The following is an 18,591-nucleotide window of genomic DNA, read 5'->3' on the forward strand; positions in this document are numbered from 1 at the left end:
CACGAAACCTCCCTGTACCAGACTGTCTGACCCTTCTCAGCTCCCGGCACCTCAGTTCCCACTCCCCTCCCAGAACCTTTGGGATCTTCTTCACATGGGTGAGCTCCCCCTTTACAAAAATGCCTACAGGCTGGGCCTGGGGACAGGTGCTCCTGGAAAACCGACCTTCGGCCCCCTTCCTGTGGGGAAGGAGCTGTGTGCTCTACCAGTTACTTCCATCTGGTGAGTGGGCAAGTCTGGGACCCAGTCTCCAGGGGGCGGCAGAGGGTTAAACCTGTGAGCAGGGAAAGCAAGCATCTCCTGCCTGGTAGAATCCTTGCTGCGTGGCACTGGGGTTCAACTGCAGCGGGACACACCCACAGGGAACTCTGGGGATGGGGAAGCCGTTCCTCCACCAGGAAACATGCTTTATTGTCTGCTTTATGTAGCGGCCTCAGTACAGTCCATATCCTTTATCAATAAAGTCCCCGATTTTTCTGTTGGCATCTTCTCGTCAATTGTATTGCCATCTCTTGGAGACAACCAGAAACTCTTCTGTCCTTAAAAGCCTAAGGTCTCTTCTGCCTGTCGCTAACTTTGCGCACACTCTCTAAGAAGTCTTACAACGAGGCATGGCCCATCCATCCCTTAAAGCCCTTCTCTCCAAAAGGAACTCTCAGCTCCGAAGGAGTGCGTGTCTTTCTGGCCTACCATTTATAAGTGGTTAATGCCACTTAAACCTAATAGGCACAAGACCCCATTCAGAGCTCCTTTCCTAATTCTTCAACCTATTTTCTATTTACCCCAGCCCCCTCGCTACAAGTTTATAAATTTCAACTTCACACAGGAATTCTGCCTAACACACAATTAAAGTTTGTTGATACAATGGTTACACCGAGAATCTGAAAACCAACCTTGCTGTAGGAGGAACAGGGCTTGAAGGATTTCTGAGCACGAGGACATACATACCTCATATTTTATTCAACGATTTTGGGATGAATCTGTGATAGGATTGTAACTCTGACCAAGCCCTACTGTCCAGATGGAGGATTTAGGAGCCACTACAGGTTATGGCAAAAAAAATAATAAGAAAGTAGAGGCAAAATACAGTGGCTTTCAATATATGTACAAATGGAAGCAGGCCCAAAACTTTTTAGTGACTTAGTTCACTGGCATTGAGTGCAGCTGCAGCTCTCTTTTATCATCACACATTTAGGGAAAGATTTCTAGAGAACACCAGTTTGAATTTCAGCTATTCAAATTCAGGCAATTGTGAGATGGCCCCGCTGCAAAGTGCCAAAGGGAAAAACCACCCTTTTCAGCTCCCTTTCTGGCTGCCAGGGCTCATCACCATCCACATTCTTCAGTGATTGCAAAGGAATCTCTTTCAAAGGACTGAATACATTTGTCAGGAGAAGGGATTTACATTTTAAATGATGTTTTTAGAAATTTCCATTTAATTACTACAGTCAATTTTTGTTTTTCAGTTTCCAATTATTATTCTCAGCATGGCCTACTTACCAACCATAAATTCTAAGCAAGTGCTTCTATATACATGAGATCTTATTTTTTTTTTGTTAAGGCAACTGAAGATAAATGCCAGGAACAAATTCAGTGGGAAAAAAAGCAAAACTATTTTTTGCTGAACATGTCAGAAGTGATCAAGGTGCCCTAATTTGGATTCTCTTCTGCCCTACAGGCTTATACAAGTAGACAGGGCCAGAGAGCTTGATGTATTATTATTTCCTCATGTGAGAGTTTTGTTTTTTTCTTTCTAGCTGTAGCGAAGTTCCAAAGGCAATTCTTTCTCAAGGAATCATAAAAACTTTACTCTGACCTTCGGCCTGAAAGTTGTTCTTTACATCGGGATTTGGAAATAACATTGAAATGAGTCCGCTACATAGGATGCAACACACTGGAACACCAAGGAAAACGCATCCTACCTTCTGTAGGTTCAAACCAATCAAGAAAGCTGCTGTCCAGAAAAAAGGAGCTGACTGTCCTCAGTTCTGGGTTGAACCAGTTGTTAGACAGACACGAGTAGAGCAAGAACGATGGGCCAGGTACAGAGACTCACCAGGGCAGAAAGCCCAAGATGCCTAGCAAAGGGCAAAACTGAAAAAACAAGAACCTTGTCCCCAGGGGAACCTGTCCTCCCCTAGCCTATGGCTGGCCATGCGGTTTAGACTCCCTGAGCTGTTCCTCCCTAAAGATAACATCTAGGCCTCAGTTGTATTTCAGCTCCAGGCCCAGAAAAGCAGCAAAACCAGACAAGTGGCCTGTGGCTACTTTGACTAATGACCTCCTGTCCTGGTACCGACCAATCAGTGGAGACCACGACCCTGAAAGAGCACACCAGGAAAGCTGATGAATATTCTATTGAGACCCTCCTGAGACCTTCCGTAAGATTCCCACCTGCAAGAAAGAGATAAACGCCCTCAGGACAAAGGACCCAGCAAGTGGAGCAGGCCAGCGCCATCTCCTTCCCCCTTATTCCCTAAGGGACCCCAGGAGACTTGCAACCAGGGGAGCAATGGGCGGCGGCAGCTCGTCCCCGGCTTACCGCCTGAACCTGTCTCCGGGGCCCCCTTCCCTTCTCTGGCTTCTCAGGGAGCCACAGCAGCCCAGCCCAGGCTCTCCTGTTACTTCCATGCACCTTCCTTGTTTCACTGTCCTAAGTATAATTATGGACCCAATACCTTGTGACTCAGGGCTGTGTAGCCTTCCCTTTGGATGTCCCCACCCCCCATCCCTTTCCCTAAATAAGTTCAGTTTCTCTTTATTCGCCATCTGCGATGACTGTCTGGCCTGCCCGCGCACCACCCACCTTAGCCTTTCACCCGATCACCTCTTTTCTGTGGGTAATGCCTTTCATTTTCCAGTTCACTTTCCTCTTCATGCCATTACTTCGAAACTGCCCTTCCTTTAGAGCAGCCGTCCTGTACACGCTGCACCTCAGCCACGATTTCTGTCTTGAGCAGACATAGGTGATTCGCTCTCTCCCCAGTTCAATGACATTGCTGGAGAACTTGACTTCAACTCTGTTAATTTTTATGTGAACTACTCGTATTGCCCAGAGAATACATCTCTTGCTCCTGTTTCCTCTTACTGAATGACAGAAATGCACAACAGTGTCCTGTGGCTGTCTGCTGTTGCTATAGCCAGGTTAAGAAGCCTGTCCACAAGAATCCATGTCACTTCCCTCCCCTTCCCATCAAGTTAGGACGAACCTTTTTCCTTTATCTCCACCCACCATCCACCTCCTCTCTTTGTAGGTGTCTAGAAGAATATTTTCCTGGATCGATCCTCAGGTCTGGGCCCAAATTATAGCTGAAAGAACCATCTACATCACCAACGTAAACAGAGCACACCTGGATTCCAGATTCTGTTTTTCAGGAATCTTGTTTTCTAACCCCCTCTTGCTTTCAAGCATCTAAAATCTCTATCAGTCCTTCCTGGTTTCACTCATTTTCACATGAGGTTTTTAGGTCTTGACAATTCCTTGCCACGTGCGAACTCCGTTACTTGCTTTCTTCCACGTACATTTCCTGGGCGTCCACGCTGTGCTGGAGGTCCTGCCGGCAGGGGACCTCAGAGAGTGGTCACCACTTACAGACACACGCTTACAGACTAACTGGTGGTGGCCATGGAGATAGTAAAAATGGTCATTTCTGCCCAGCTCCTGGCACACAGTAAGCACTCAGCTATCCGCTCAATGTTTAGAAATACACAGCACATGGTAGTGTATTTTTTAAAATCACCATTTGGCTGAGGAGTGTTTGCACTGCATCTGGGACTGTTCTAGATGAAGAGACTAAATAGGCATGACAACCAAACGCAATGCTTACCCCTGGGTTAAAAATTAAATAGCTATCAAACTGGTCCACGGGGAGATTTTAATCTAGACTGTGTGTTGGGTAATAGCACTAGATTAATGTTAAATTTCTTGAATGTGATCATCATACTGTGATTATAAGAATGCCCTTGTTTGGAAATATTAGGCATGAAGCATGATAATGTAATTTACTCTCAGGTAATTCAGAAAGAGGTTTATCTGTTTATAGAGAGAAATACACACAGAGTGGCAAAGAAATGTGGCAAAATGTGAGAAACAGGAAAATCTAGGGCATAGAAACTTGGCTGGGTGTTCATCATATTATTCGTGCATTTTTTCCTATGCTTTGAAATTTTTCAATATAAAAAGCTGGGAAAAGAAGATGAATAAAACCGAAATACTTTAAAACTACTTTAAGTGACGCTGGAGGAAAAGCCAGAGAAGAATTCACACCAGTTCTGAAACCAAACACAAATACTTTTTATTTATGGGATATCATTTTTACATCAATTCCATTAAAACCTAAAGCCAGTTTGCTGTACTCCAGTCAGGTGGCATAACAGTATGTGAGTTAAGCTGGGAGTCACGGGACTTGCACACGTTTATGGATGTAATGCAGACTCTGACGACACGAAGCACTCACAGTTACAGGTTTGCTGCTGTTCCCGTAACAGTAACCCCCAGGAGAAATTATTTTATGAAAAAAAGCAACCCATGTTTTGGTCTCATTTACAGATGCCCAACTATTTTAGTTGGTCAATGAATTCTATACATTTATCATACAACGTAACACATGAAAGAATGAAAGATAAGGCTTACAGAGGTATTTTAGCAGTTGTAAGAATAAAAACCAAGGGCAGGAACTTTTAAAGCTTTCCGTATAAACTTCGAAAGCACTGTTAAAATGGAGACTGAGTCAACAGAAACCTGTTGCAAAATCAGAAGGTCTGTCTAGTCAGATTTATAAAAAACTTAATTCAGAGTTCATGCTTCAAAAAAGCTGCGTGTAACATTACAGTGCATGTTGCTGCAAATCAAATCGTGAGGTTTCTGACCTACTGCAGCGGAAGCATCGAGTTGTAGTTACAACAGAGCCCTGCCGCGTGGAGCTCAAGCATGGAGAGGGAGGGATGGAGACCTGGGCAGTAAGGAGAAACCAGAAGAAGGCACCCTCATTTCTTTAACATTGGCCAGGAAGCAAGTGCTTGACAGCTGCTCAATTTCATGTAACTTAGGGACACTTTTAGAAAAGGTATATTATACTGTCCAACCCCTTCTCCTTCTCTTAAAAATAACTCTATAAAATCAAGGAAACCAAGAGCAGGCACTCTGCAGCCAGAGAGGTTTCTTTTTCAAAGTTTAAAGAGTTTAAAGATTTGCAGTTGTCTACATACACAAGATTATCTTTTTAGAACACTTTCGTATATACATTATAAAACAATTTCTAACTTGGGTTTCCCCCATCATCAAAAGTTAGCTGTGGATGAAATGTAACATCTCCCCTGTGAAAGTCCTGTATTTTAGAATTAACTGTGCTTAGTGTTTTAAAGTCTCCAGTCTCTAACAATAACTTTAAAAATACTCATCTATGATTTCTATTTATATGTTCATTTCTGATTTATAGTTGACCAAATTTAAGAACTGTTGACCTCACAATATGATTTTTTTAAAAACCTCACGGAATGCCTCTAAAAAAGTTGTTCTCCACGGACCTGAACCTGTGGCCAATCGCCACTGAAAGGAGCCTCTTTCAACACGTTGGTCTCAAGGGCTGTGCTTGCCACCAACATCTCCTATTCTTCTCAGGTACTAATTTGCGCAAACTGGTATGAATTTAAAAGGCAGAAGTGAGCCTACAATTCCTAAACAAGGAATGATTAAGTATGCTTAATTACTAGAGTTTTCCAAACTTCTGGTTTATTTCACAGCAAACCAAGCCTTTCTACTTGGTAAAGAAAGGAAGCAATTCTACCAGATCATGATTTTGTATATGCGCACATGCTGTATTTACATACAAAATGTCTGTCTTTGGTGGTTCAGTTAGAGAAAAAAATATGAAAATCTGAACACTGTTTGCAAAGAAAGTGTGAAATCGTGGTCAAGAGTAGCACTGTCTGTGTGCTTCTCTCACTGAATGCCATTTAAAGGTTTCACATTTAATCCAAAAGATTTCAGCCAGACTTTGAAATAATCCAAACCCCTTTCAATAGTTACATGTTCAATCATGAATCTTGCTCACAACGGGAGCGTTCACTGGTTCAAATGCACCATTAGCGTTTTACTTGGTTTAAATTATTAGACTTCTGTATTTTCACAAAACTTTAGGGACTAAATTAGTCATTCAATAGCACCAGATAGTTGAGGGGGGAACATGTTATCTATACATTTCCTAAAAAAGGGTAAGGCAAGGGAGGGAAAAAAGACAAAATACAAACCTAAAAATCCATCCTATTTACTCGCTTCCTCACCCACATAAATAATGCTATCACCTTCCTGCACACGTGACTCGGGTCCGAGGAGCGGCCTCTCCGGGGACGGTCCTACCGTAACAGAGTGAGCGCAATGCTGGTGGTGCGTGTCCACTGCCTGCAATGGACATTCTGCCAGGAAAAGCCTAGCATGAAAGGAACAAGGAAAGAAAACGAAACAAAACACCTCACTTACAATAGAGCTCTTTTTCCAAAAAACTAGAAAATTCGACACCATGAAAGTTTAACTAAAAATCCAAGCCACAACTAAACACTGCTCTGCAATTAGAAAACGCCAGCAAACCATCGGGTTTCCATGGAGGAGGCAAAACTAACTTTACTGAGAATAGCACAGAGGCATCAGCAGGCCAAACACTAACGAGAAGAAAGCAAAAGACAAAGGAAAACCACTGAAGAAAGTATAAGTTTATAACCGTTCTATTAAAAAAAGGTGCAATTTTAATTTGTTCATTTGTACCTATATTCAAATCACTACAGCTTCTTAACATTAGAAAATAAAAACCTAAACCTTGCATGGTGGAAATGATCGGTGACATGGTACATGTCTCTATGTTCAAATAATTGTAAGTCTCATCATTTAAAAATGCTAATATTCAGGTAAACCAAATTATATTTGGCATATGCCTCTGCAAAGTAGTAACTCCCACCTCCTTCCAAAAGTTGGCCTCTTGAACAATAAGGTGAATTCTGGCAACATTTACTTATGGTAAAATTCTTCTGTCTTGTTTTCTGAAATGCTACATTTGAGACCAAATAAAGTATAATTGGTTCATCTGAAAAAAGGGACTAGAAATATGCCACAAAAATTATTTTTACAATACATTTTTGCAGAAATAATCTCTAGGTGAAGCTTTTTCTTTTTATACACATATACAAAATTTAAACAGCAATATACACATAATCACAGTGAGGACGTTGGCAAATTCACCAATCTGTAGTGTAAATACAAACTGCAAAAGCAGCCTTCCAAGAGAACAATGCTACTCAGCAGGCAGAGCTGGCCATTCAATAGCAAACACCAAAAACGTCCCTGCAAAAGGGAGACAGTGCAAGAAAAGCAGCATGCGCTTTGATACGAACAGCAATTTATGGCTAATGGCTGACAGAACTGTGGTAACAGCGACTCTCGAGCTGCTATGAGTCAAGTCCTAGGACATCTGCTTGTCTTTATACCACTCCACAAACTCGTCCAACAAAACTGGCCCTGAAGAGAGAGAGAAAACAGATGGTTCAGGCTTTTACAACAAGGACGCGCGAGCATGCCGCGCAGGGAAGGGGGCCCAGCTACGTACTTACATGCGCCATCTTCGTCGTAGTTGCTGAGGTCAAGGTTAATTGTCCTGCTAAACTCTAGCACATTGCACCACTGGTCTTTGTTAATAACTTTGTATTTTGATTGCTGATGGAGGGAAAAGTAACAGGAATTACTGACACAATTAACAAATGTGACGCTTCAATTGCTGTACGAATCGACTTAACACAGTTCATAAAGGTGAACTCCGCCCATCTGGTGTGTGAGCACCCGTCTAGGAAGACAGGGAGAGCGCAGGGGCAGAGCTTAAGACGACAACTTTCCTTACAAAATATTACGGGGCCCACACAAAATGAAACGCACATCAAAGAAACACAATTTTATACCCCTAGAAGTGAAATTTCTAGCCTGTAAAAGCCCTTTTATATAAAATGGGAATAATGTCTACTTGACAGAGATGCTGCAAGGATTAAGAGATAACTTAGGTAATTTATGTAAAGTCCTTCATTCACGCTTGGCACACAGCAAGCGCTAAATAAAGAGTAGCTCCATGAAGAAGTCCTGAAATGGCCAGGATGCTCTGTGCCAAGCTGTGAGCTAAAGCACACCCAGCAGTGGCAACCTGACCAGAGGGCTCAGACTATGTGCTCTAGCCATTGAAGAAATTACTGTTCTAATAAGTCAAAACTTCAATCTGGTCATAAAAGTAATCAGAATAGCCATGGAGTAGTTTTCTATTCCTCTCAGACAAGAAATATGCCATTTGTGTATTTTAAAATACAGTATTCTTGTATGAAGATTTGAAAATAAAAGCCAGATCCAACAATTTTTAAATCCTAACCACTAATATCAGATATACTAGAAAACAATACAAGCACACAAAAACCAAAGAGAGTTGAGCCAATAGTTTTGAGGGTGCAAACACAAGAAAAGCTAAAAATGAAAAAATTACTGTCTCCTTTTAAAAGAAAAATGCAAATAAGAAAGAGAACAAAGCAGACTAGATGTTTCACTTTCTAAGCAACTAAAAGCAAGAACCAGTCACTAAGACAGTTGGTGAGGCTCCTGGAACTGTGCAGAGTCGAACTGGCTTGCGGCAAGGACTTCCGCTAAAGAATCCTTCACACTCAGGCTCAAATCCACTAAACTCTCTCAGAGCAAGAACCTGTTTCTACTCAGCTTCCAAATAGAGCTAACACTTCACAGGATTATCAGAGGAATAAAGAAATACTTCTTATATTAAAACTAGTTTTTATACCTTTCTTGAGGAGTTCCAGCTAGCAGCGTTACAAGAACTTTTTAGTAACAGTCCTCAAAGAATCGTATCAGTTGGAAGTTCTTCCAGACAATTACATAAAGTCGTAAGAAGGATTATTTCAAGAGCGAAGCTGGAGTCCGGGAAAGGTCCAGGAATCTCTCAAAGACCCAACACCCTCATCCTTTCATGCGAAGAACATTTTTTAAAAGGGTTTGGGGCAAAGGGGAAAAAAGAGGGAGTTTGGGGCTGGAGGACAAGAAGGATGCTATCTATATATGACAAACCTACTAACTCACACTTACATCTCAAGTACTTCCAACTCCTACACTATCTCACTGCATCAAAACCAGCTCCTCATAGCCAGTAGCTCAAAGTTTTTATTCATCCTTAAAGCAACAAATGATGAGGTAAAGTGCTGGATTGTTTCTAACACAAAGTGAAGGAAATTTAAACTAAAGCAGATTCTGTCAGTTTGCCTAACGCTTAGATTGATTCAAGGTCCTCAAGTTGCTTGGAGATAAGAGTAAAGATGACTACATTACACACTTCTTTTAACAAGAAGGCCGACGTCTACTTTTTAATCTCTGCTTAATAAAAGTGAAAATTCACCTAAAGCCACAGAGGAGAGTAAATCTTGTTTTACTATTGTTATAAGGAGCAGGAAATCTGAACAAAAGTAAAGCCTTTAAAATGGTGACGAGAGAGGAGAGCAAAGCACAGAGTTGTAGCTGTTTCTGATGGATTTGTACTGGGAGCGATGCAACACAGTATTAAATTCACACAGATGCCCGCAGAGAACAGGAGTTGCTGATTGACAGCAGTTATGCCACCATAATTCCTATAGGCAGAGAAGTATAACAAACAGAAAATTACATAAAATAGTTAAATAAAGTATACTTGGTAGTTCTAAGCAAGCAAAAATACATTCCATAAAATAACAATTTGGTACCTCTAAGAACTGGTGAAAAACTGGAAAAAGGGGCCAGATTTTTCCTAATAACAGTCCCAACATGCACTTGGCAGTGTTTATGTCTAGGCTGCGCTGGTCCTTTTCCTGTTTAACAAACAAAAACAAGGATGAGCCAGATGCCCCAAATAATAAATTCCAATCATCCAAATTTCTATTTCATGTCAGCAAGACATTAGCAAGCAGCTCGACCATTTATCATACACCATAAAATCCCTGGGTCTTGACTAAGATGGGGGAAGGGAGGCAGGCAAACACAATGGAGGTTTGCTCACTCAGGTACTACATAAACATACTGGCAGGAAGATTCATGTCAATTGAATGATCACCCTGATGCAAAATCCATTAGTTATGTAGTAACAGTATCTACCATTATTTCACAGGATAAATAAAAATCTGTAACTCAATCACTTGCTGTTTGACATTTATGATAATTACCAAAATCATAACTGCTCACCCCAAAGCCCAAAGTTTAACTAAATGGAGTTTAAAGGTTTTGATTTCCATGCTTAGGAATCAGGAAAATATTATTTTTCTAACAATTTATTTCGTTGAGTTGTTTTTCTTGTACCTGAAAACACTGGCATTAAAATCAGCTCACAATAAATGCTGGGGCGCTGGAGATTCTCTCCAAGTAAGGGGGTGTACTCACCCACCCTCTCTGGGAGGTAACAGTCTATTAGTCTTCTTACCTTGGACTTGTTGGATGTGAAATCTCCTAGCAGAATACCCCTAACTAGTAACCGAGTGAAAGACAACATTTCATAAAGAAACCAGAAAAATAGTAGTACATAAACCTGAAACGGGCAGATGAAGCTCATCCACTTATATTTGCAACTAGGGTCCTAATTTCTCATTCTCTGCTAACAAATTCTCCTTTCGGAACTACAAATGGGGAGTTTCTATGTGAAGGGACAGAGGACCCGGGGCCATAAGCCGTAACCAGACACACAGCCAAAGCCAGCCTCCACGTGACAGCTCAGCTCCCGTGGAAATTTGCAGAAGCCCGCTCCTACAGAGGGAGAGCTCCCGGCTACCGCGCTTGCAGGGGAGTCTAAATGCTCGCCACACTAAGGGATGACGCCGTGACCACCGCAGCAGCCCACGCAGCCATGCGCGTCTCCCGCTGAAATGCAGCACTACCTCACCGACTCGGACGGTGAAGTGCTCTTCAGTACACGGAGACTTCTGGCCTTGACACTGAATTTAAAAGCGAAGGATTTAAACACAGCAAAGGTAAGGCCTCACTCAACAGCAAACACAGTGGATGAAGATACGGAAAGATGTGCACTAGGTCTGTCCTTTGGTCCCGGTCATACAACCTAACGACCGTTCACCAACAGACCAGGTCAGGTAGCTCCGCATCACCCTTCTCTGTTAACAGGCCACACAACTTATGTCTAGTGGGGGGCTCCCCGATCCCACAGTTCAATGCCAACAGGGAGGGCCTCCTTCCCACAGCATTCTCTGCCTGTCTGGACCATGCAGAGCACCCTGCTCAGGGCCACAGCCTTAGTCCTGGAGGGGAGGACAAGAGAAAGGTACTCTAGAGACTGTCCACCTTTTGCCAACCAAGCCTCACTGGTTCGCTGCATTTCAAAGGCTTCTACTTCTGTGATACACTGTGCAAGAAATGGAAAACTTCCTCTTACCCGTGACAGAGGCATGGCAGACGGCGCCAGCACACCATTCTATAAAGCAATCCACATGAAAAATGAGTCAGCTGCTGAAAACACACGTGGCACCGCAGGGCTGGGCCAAAGTTGAACAACAGCCCACGTAGCACCGGGCTGACGGCACTGGCACTTGGGAAAAGCTTTCCCTTGGAAAAGTTTGTAATCATTCACTAAACCTGAAATCACTGGTCTTGCCATGATACATACTGTGCCTTTTTCCCACATCATCAACACCTATGTCCCCATCACAATGGACATACACCAAGGTGACAAAAAGAAAAAAAAGATACAAAAGACCTGGACAAGACTCTGCAACAATATAATCATCTGACAAACTGATGATCATGAAGGACTTCGATGTATGTGTTTGGTTGGCAGTGATGCCCAGACAGGGAGGAAAGGCATCAGACTCACAGGACCGGAAGCTGAACAGCACTCACTCACTCCTGCTCTGCAAGGGTGCCAGCCGGCAGCTCGCAATCACTAACACCATCTTCTGCCTAGCAAATAAGAGAGAGATATTATGGATGCACTCAAGATCTGAACAGTGGCATCTCACCGGTAACCAACATTGCCTGTGGGTAGATTTGAGGCTACATGCAAATGTCCGTAACTGGAAACACTCAGAATTCCTGGGAACAACAGTCGAGAGACCCCACAACAAAAAGCTACTGGATATCAAAATGGAGACACGCCCATGGGTTCTCTGACAGCAATGATCCTAACAGCATTCTCTGCCAGGGAGTTCCCAATTAAAAGTAAAATGAATCTCCCAGGATGCTATGAAGCAGGGCGTTTAAAAAATGATGATCACCATAACTAATTCAGAGAGTACAGCAAAGCCATCCAGAAGCTCCTCGCAAGAAATCACAGTAGACAACTGCTCCCAGGTCCATCTAAGCAGAAAGAACCTTGAGACAGGCTCTCAAGAGTCAATCAGCACCCCCAGCAGGCCCATCAAGTTCAAAGAGGAAATGAAACTCTTCTCTGTGCTCACCTCTTGACTCAAGATGTGTTGGTATGTATTTCATAAATTTTAATTTACATCAGATCAGGCCTCTCAGTGGTGCAGCTATAAAACCAAAGGATCCTACTCTGAATATTCTAAGAAGTTATGTTTTGTATATGGAATAAATGCACTCCTCCAGCTAAAGACTAGTAACAGCTAATGTACAGAATATTGACATTTTATTAAGGTCTGATTTGAAGTTCTAATATGAAAAAAAAATTACTGCCTTTGTTTATGTAACACTGTTCCAGTATAAGTCTTCCTATGATATGTGAAAATTAAGCATTTTTTTCTTTAAATGGCACAAATGGCTTAAGAAACAATAATTGAAACAAATAGGTAACTATATATAAGCAAATATAAATGGTATCATAAAAATGAAATCCTTAACTATCTAGGTATCCAGATATGCTAGTCAGAGGCCCCCAAGTACTACAGGTGACCCATTTCCAATTTTCACAAAGCTTTGATAGCTTAGGACTTGTATGTGAAAGGTGAACATTTAATTATTAAAATTATAAAGAAAAAAATCTTCAAAAGGAAAAAAAATATTCCTAAAATTTTCAAGAACTAGTTGGACTCAAAAAAAACCATGATTCACCAACATAAACGGTGACAACCAAGTCAGAAACTGGCACGTGAAATCAAAAGGACTAAAATGAAGACCTATGACATACATCACAGAATTCCATCTGATACCACAGGGATTACAAAAAATAGAGAAAATGCAGTCCCTTCTTTAACACAGCTACCTAAGTCAACAAACACAAGGTAAAAACAGAGAGCTCTAACTCGAATCTTAAGTAATGTGACTCAGTTTACTGAAAATTTAGTCAATCAGTTATTTGAATGGGAGCTGAGTTTTTTCCTTTTAATATACATTGAAAAAAACCACACAGCCAGGCTGGGAGTGGCTCAGTGGCTGAGCATCAGCCTAGGATCCAGGCGATTGGGGTTCGATTCCCAGTCAGGGTACATGCCCGGGTTGCAGCCTCGATCACCAGTCGTGGGTGTGCAGGGGGCAGCCGATCAATGACTCTCTCATCATTGATGTTTCTCTCTCTCCCTCTCCTTTCCTCTCTCTGAAATCAATAAAGATATATTTAAAAAGAAAAAAACCACACAAGCCATAAAACCCAAGAGTATCGTCCCACTGGGAAAAATGAATCTAAAGAATTATGCTCTTAGAACTTACCCAGAGTTATTTACAGATCACAATGTTTGCAAGGTAATTCATTAAGCTTAACTATTGACATTTCCTTAACAAAAGAAAAAAATCTGCCAAAGGGCACAGTCTTTCCTCATCGTTTTATTTGGTACAGATTCTCTTACTAAGCATCTCTCTTGGAAAATAACGAGGTTTGCAGACACCTAAGCAATATGAGTAATAATTCAACAACCATTTCTAATTCTCTGGTTAAATTTTAGTGAGAATTTAATCTGAGTCAGAAATTGTTCCAAGTACCTTATACTTAAATTCATTTAATACACTAACCCTTTTAGGATAGGCATTATTATTATCCCCAATTAATAAATAAGAAAACTGAGGCAAAGGGGGTTAAAATGATAGTTATTAAGTGGTAGAGCTGGGACTTGAACTGGGAAGTCTGATTCCAAACCTTCATTGTGTACCATCTCACTTCCCTGAGAAGTAATGAGGAAGAGAGGTTTAAATATAAACTCACATACAGTCCAATTAGCTCTACAAGTAACTGGAGAGCAAATCTGTGTCTGCAATAACCAGAGTAATTTTTTTAATTGAGGTATAATTGACATACAATATTATATTAGTTTCAGGTGTAAAACAGAGTGATTCAACATTAACATACATTATGAACAAAGAGTAATCTTAAAGATAAAACTGACAAGGTTTTCAGGATAACGGACCTGGGATCCGATGACTACATATTCTTCCTACTCGTGTCCTCACCTAACCTACCTTCTCTCTTTTCTTTGTAGTTTACAATGAAAATATGAGAAAATGTAGAGAGGTGCATGTGTGTGTGTGTGTGTGGTGTATTTCAGGAGTTGTGTGGAGAGGGAAACAAATACATTAACAAGCATAGTAGTTAAGAAGAAACTGACTTGTTAGGACATGAATGAAAATGGTCATGACAGGCTGAGGTTAGTCTGGTGGATCCTCTGATGAACACAAGACCCAGTAAATTTTCCCTAGCAAATTCTATGAATAACATCCATAATAATTTCTAGTTTAAATAGAAGTGACTGAGCTATTGTTTTACCTAGAAAGAGGAAGCCTTAACTTTAACAAGTGTGAACTCTTTCATCTTCCAATACCTCCTCAGAGATGGCAAATAGAAGCACTGGTACCTAGTGCTGGAGAAGTGAGTGCATCAAGGGACGGCCTGGCTTTGCCTCCAGAAAGCCCTGCTTACACCTTCTTAAAGCTTTATTTCAAGGAGTGCGAAAGCAAAGACCCCTCCCCACCGAGAAAGCTCCCAGAGTCCTGCTCACTGCCATTCCTTCTTCCTCACCTTGCAGGCCTCCTTTCTCTCCATCTAGCAGCTTCTCCTACCTTCGCTGACCCATCTCAATCCATCTCCATCACTCTAGGAAGGGGCTCCTCTCGACTCCCCTCTGCCCTCCAAGCCCACACACTTCTCCCTCCCAGTCCATCTCATTACTCTCTCCTTCCTGCATCGAGGCTGGACCACACCATTAGAACAGAATCCAAGAGCAGCATCACCATGAATTCATGGTGTCTGCTCTTGGCCAGGCCAAGATGCTGCTGCTACCAGGGCCTCTCTCAGCCCAGCATTTATCCTTCTCAAAATCCAGTGTCAACTCCCCCATGACTTTCAGCATAGTGCCTGGCCTCTGACTCAGAGAATGGAGAAAAATCAAACTTAACTGATGGTCAACAACTATTCCCAGATCAACAAAAAATTACTGTACTTAGTCTTTTATCTCATTCTCTCTGTCCAATCTTAATCTCTCCAGGTCCTTTCAAAAAGAGGAATCAAGGAAAAAAAAAAATGGCTCTTTTATTTAAAGGAATTAATATAACAATTTTTGTTTATATAGTAAGTAAAATTTACATAGGGGAGAAAACCCTACATATAAACATACTGAGATAAAATTCTACTTGCATGAGAGAACTGGCCATTTCAGCCCTTGAATTTATATCCCACCATCTTCCTCTAACAAGATCCCATAGGATGCTGACAGCTGTAAGTCAGGGAAGGTGGGGTGCCCCTGTGGAGAGGACACTGGCCTGCACCTTAGGGGCAGAGCTCGGACGTGTTAGCCCCTTCTCTCTGGCTGTTTATCCATCTGCATAGTGACAAGACTGGACCAGATGGCTTCTTATGGTTTCTGTCAGCTGCAAAGTTTCATAAGTCTATGATACCCGTAACACTACAAATAAGTTCAAGTCAAAGTAAAATTAGGAGAAAAATAATATAACTTGATAGCCAAGTGCTGTTTTTAATTGGCTACAAAGTGTGACGGTGAAGAAAAATATGATTACTCCCTTAGAATTATAATCTGGGTGCAGAGATGTTAAAGGGGTCATTTGATCACTTCCTGGTATTGTACTATAGTTTCTTTCCTAGCATATTAAAGCATAATATTTAACATATGCCATTGTTACTTTGAATATTTAGGATATTATAACTACCGAAAAGTTTAATTCCATTACAAGTTTGATTTTCAAAGGTCTGCTATGTTAATTATAAGTTACTACCTCTAGGACTCATTTTTCTAGTAGAAAAGAAATTGGAAAGATAAAAAGCTGAGTTCTGCTTCTACTCAAGGTGGAGTTAGAAAAATTAGATTTCCCCTTTTCACTTCAAACAGCCAGAAAACTGGATGGAATATATGAAATGATGGCTTTCACACACTGGACAACAGGAAGCACAGCACCATGACCCCTGAGAAAGAGGAAGCCTAAGGTGAGCTCTACAGTGATACCAGCTTACTGGGTGGAGGTGGTTTCCAGGCCACACAGCACAGGAAGGGGGAACCCAAACTGAGCCCAGTGGCCTTGCTGAGTTGGAAAAGACAGAGTTCGAGGAGGTGAAGATAACTACAATCTGCAGGTCAAAATACCAGCAAGATGGGAGCTGCACAGAGAAAAATCTGGAGCTCTACAGTGTGTCCCCAATCTGTGACTGAGGACTTATCTGTGCATATGTGGAGGAAACTGCTCGAGCCCAGAGAAAGACCACTGCAAAAGAGTAAGCAGGAATCCCCAGAGTTCACACAGGGCTGGGATCAGTTCGGATTCCCACCAGCCAGAGTGGAAAGATCTCATAAATGCTCAAGGGCTTAGGGTAGTAGAACCCTCAGAAGGGTACTGCTTTCCGAGTGGGGCTAAAGGCTGAAGGCTGCTCAGGACCAGCCCTTTCAAAGGATCAAATTAATTCTATGTAACTTATGTACCAGAAAAAAATTTAAATCCAACACTATTTAAAGGCATACAAGAAGACCCAGTAACCAACAACATAAAATTTATTATATCCAGCATCCAATTAAAAAAAAACAAGAACTACTAGTAACGCAAAGAAGCTATAAAATATTACTCATGGTCAAGATAAAAATTAACCAACAAAAAGAGACCCAGAAATGGCAGGGATGATGGAATGTGAAGACAACACTGTTAATACACTTGCTAGAAATATGTTCTGAATGTCCCAGAAGGTGGAAGAAAATATTATGATGGAGAGAGAAATGGAACAAAAAACAAAGAAAGACCCAAATGGAACTTCTACAGATGAAAAATAACAGTATCTGAAATGAAAAATATACTATACTGGCTAGGATTAACAGCAGATTAGACACTGCAGAAGAGCAGATTAATATTAGAAGACATAGTAATAAACACTACCAAGGAAACAGAAAGGGGGGAAAAACTGAAAAAAACTAAACATGGCATCAGGGGCCCGTGGGACAAGCATCTAACAGATATAACTGAACTCCCAGAAGAAGAATAGGGGAAGAACAGAAAAAAATACTGAAAGAAACAACAGTTGAAAAATTTCCCCATTTAATACAAACTATAAGCCCACAGATCCAAGAAACTCAACAAACCCTAACCAGAAAAAACATAAAATTATGCCTGCCCTGGACAGTTTTGCCCAGTGATTAGAGCATCAGCCCACGGACTGAAGGGTCCTGGGTTCAATTCTGCCCAAGGGCACGTACCTCGGTTGCAGCTCGATCCCCTATGTGGGAGGCAAGCAAGCAATGTGTCTCTCTCACATCGATGTTTCTCTCTCCAAAAAACAATGGAAAAAATATCCTCGGGTGAGGATTAAAAAAAAAAGAAAATTATGCCAAAGTCCCTTGTAATCAACTTGGGAAAAGTAGTGAAGAGAATAAAAGCAGCCAGAAAACAAGGCATTACGTTCAGAGGAATAATGAACATCAGACTTATCAGAAGTTACCAAAGACAGAAGGCAACAGAGAGGTCTCATTAAAGTGCTGAAAGAATATTTGACCAACCTAGAATCTTTTATCCAGAGAAGTACCTTTCTAAATTGAAGGCAGAACAAAAGCTTAGAGAATTCATCATCATCAGATCTGTACTATGACAAATGTTAAAAGAAAATTTGGGGGACAGAAGGCAAATGATAGCAGAAAGAAATCTATAACTATACAAAAGAAATGGAGAGCACAGAAATGACATATATTTGGGTAAATATAAAAGACATTTTTACCAAAATAAAAAAATACATATGCTATGGTCTAATGTTTGTGTCCCTCCAAAATTCATGTCAATATCCTAACCTCTCAGGTTGGGTTCCGCCCTCACGAATGTGGGTTAGTGCTCTAATGAAAAAGATCCCAGGCAGATCCCTGCTCCTTTTCGACACTGTGAGGTCACAGCTAGTGGCCTTTCAGCAGATATCTGATCTAATCTGTCGGTGCCTTTTGTTGTTTATAAACTGCTCAGTCTCTGAAATAACAGCCTGAAATAACTAATATGAGATTTCCAGCTTACGTATAAAAATGTATGACAACAGCAGCAAAAAGTACAGGAGGGCAAAATGAAAGCATCCTGCTATAAAGGTTCTTGCGTTATAATGAAGTGGTATATTCTTATTTGAAGAAAACGTGTGAAAATTTAGATACTGTAAAGCCTACAGCAACCATAAGAAAAAT

General features: G+C 41.3%; 1 protein-coding gene across 2 annotated transcripts in view; it reads right to left on the reverse strand.

Annotated features, from left to right (window-relative positions):
• Window positions 1–6,706: 6,706 nt before the first annotated feature.
• Window positions 6,707–18,591, reverse strand: part of DCUN1D4 (defective in cullin neddylation 1 domain containing 4) — a 61,403-nt gene continuing 49,518 nt past the window's right edge. Inside the window, exons 9-11 of one of the 2 annotated variants that reach the window (XM_016207002.2) lie at window positions 9,763–9,867; window positions 7,600–7,702; window positions 6,707–7,507 (exon numbers count right to left, since the gene is read on the reverse strand). In XM_016207002.2, the coding sequence (XP_016062488.1) occupies window positions 7,452–7,507; window positions 7,600–7,702; window positions 9,763–9,867 (264 nt within the window). In that variant the 3' untranslated portion in view covers window positions 6,707–7,451. The remainder of the gene's footprint in view (window positions 7,508–7,599; window positions 7,703–9,762; window positions 9,868–18,591) is intronic. The other variant, XM_016207009.2, reaches the window with a different exon arrangement.

This window comes from Miniopterus natalensis, chromosome 1 (genome assembly GCF_054644295.1).
Source record: "Miniopterus natalensis isolate mMinNat1 chromosome 1, mMinNat1.hap1, whole genome shotgun sequence".
In the NCBI taxonomy this organism is placed as follows: domain Eukaryota; kingdom Metazoa; phylum Chordata; class Mammalia; order Chiroptera; family Miniopteridae; genus Miniopterus; species Miniopterus natalensis.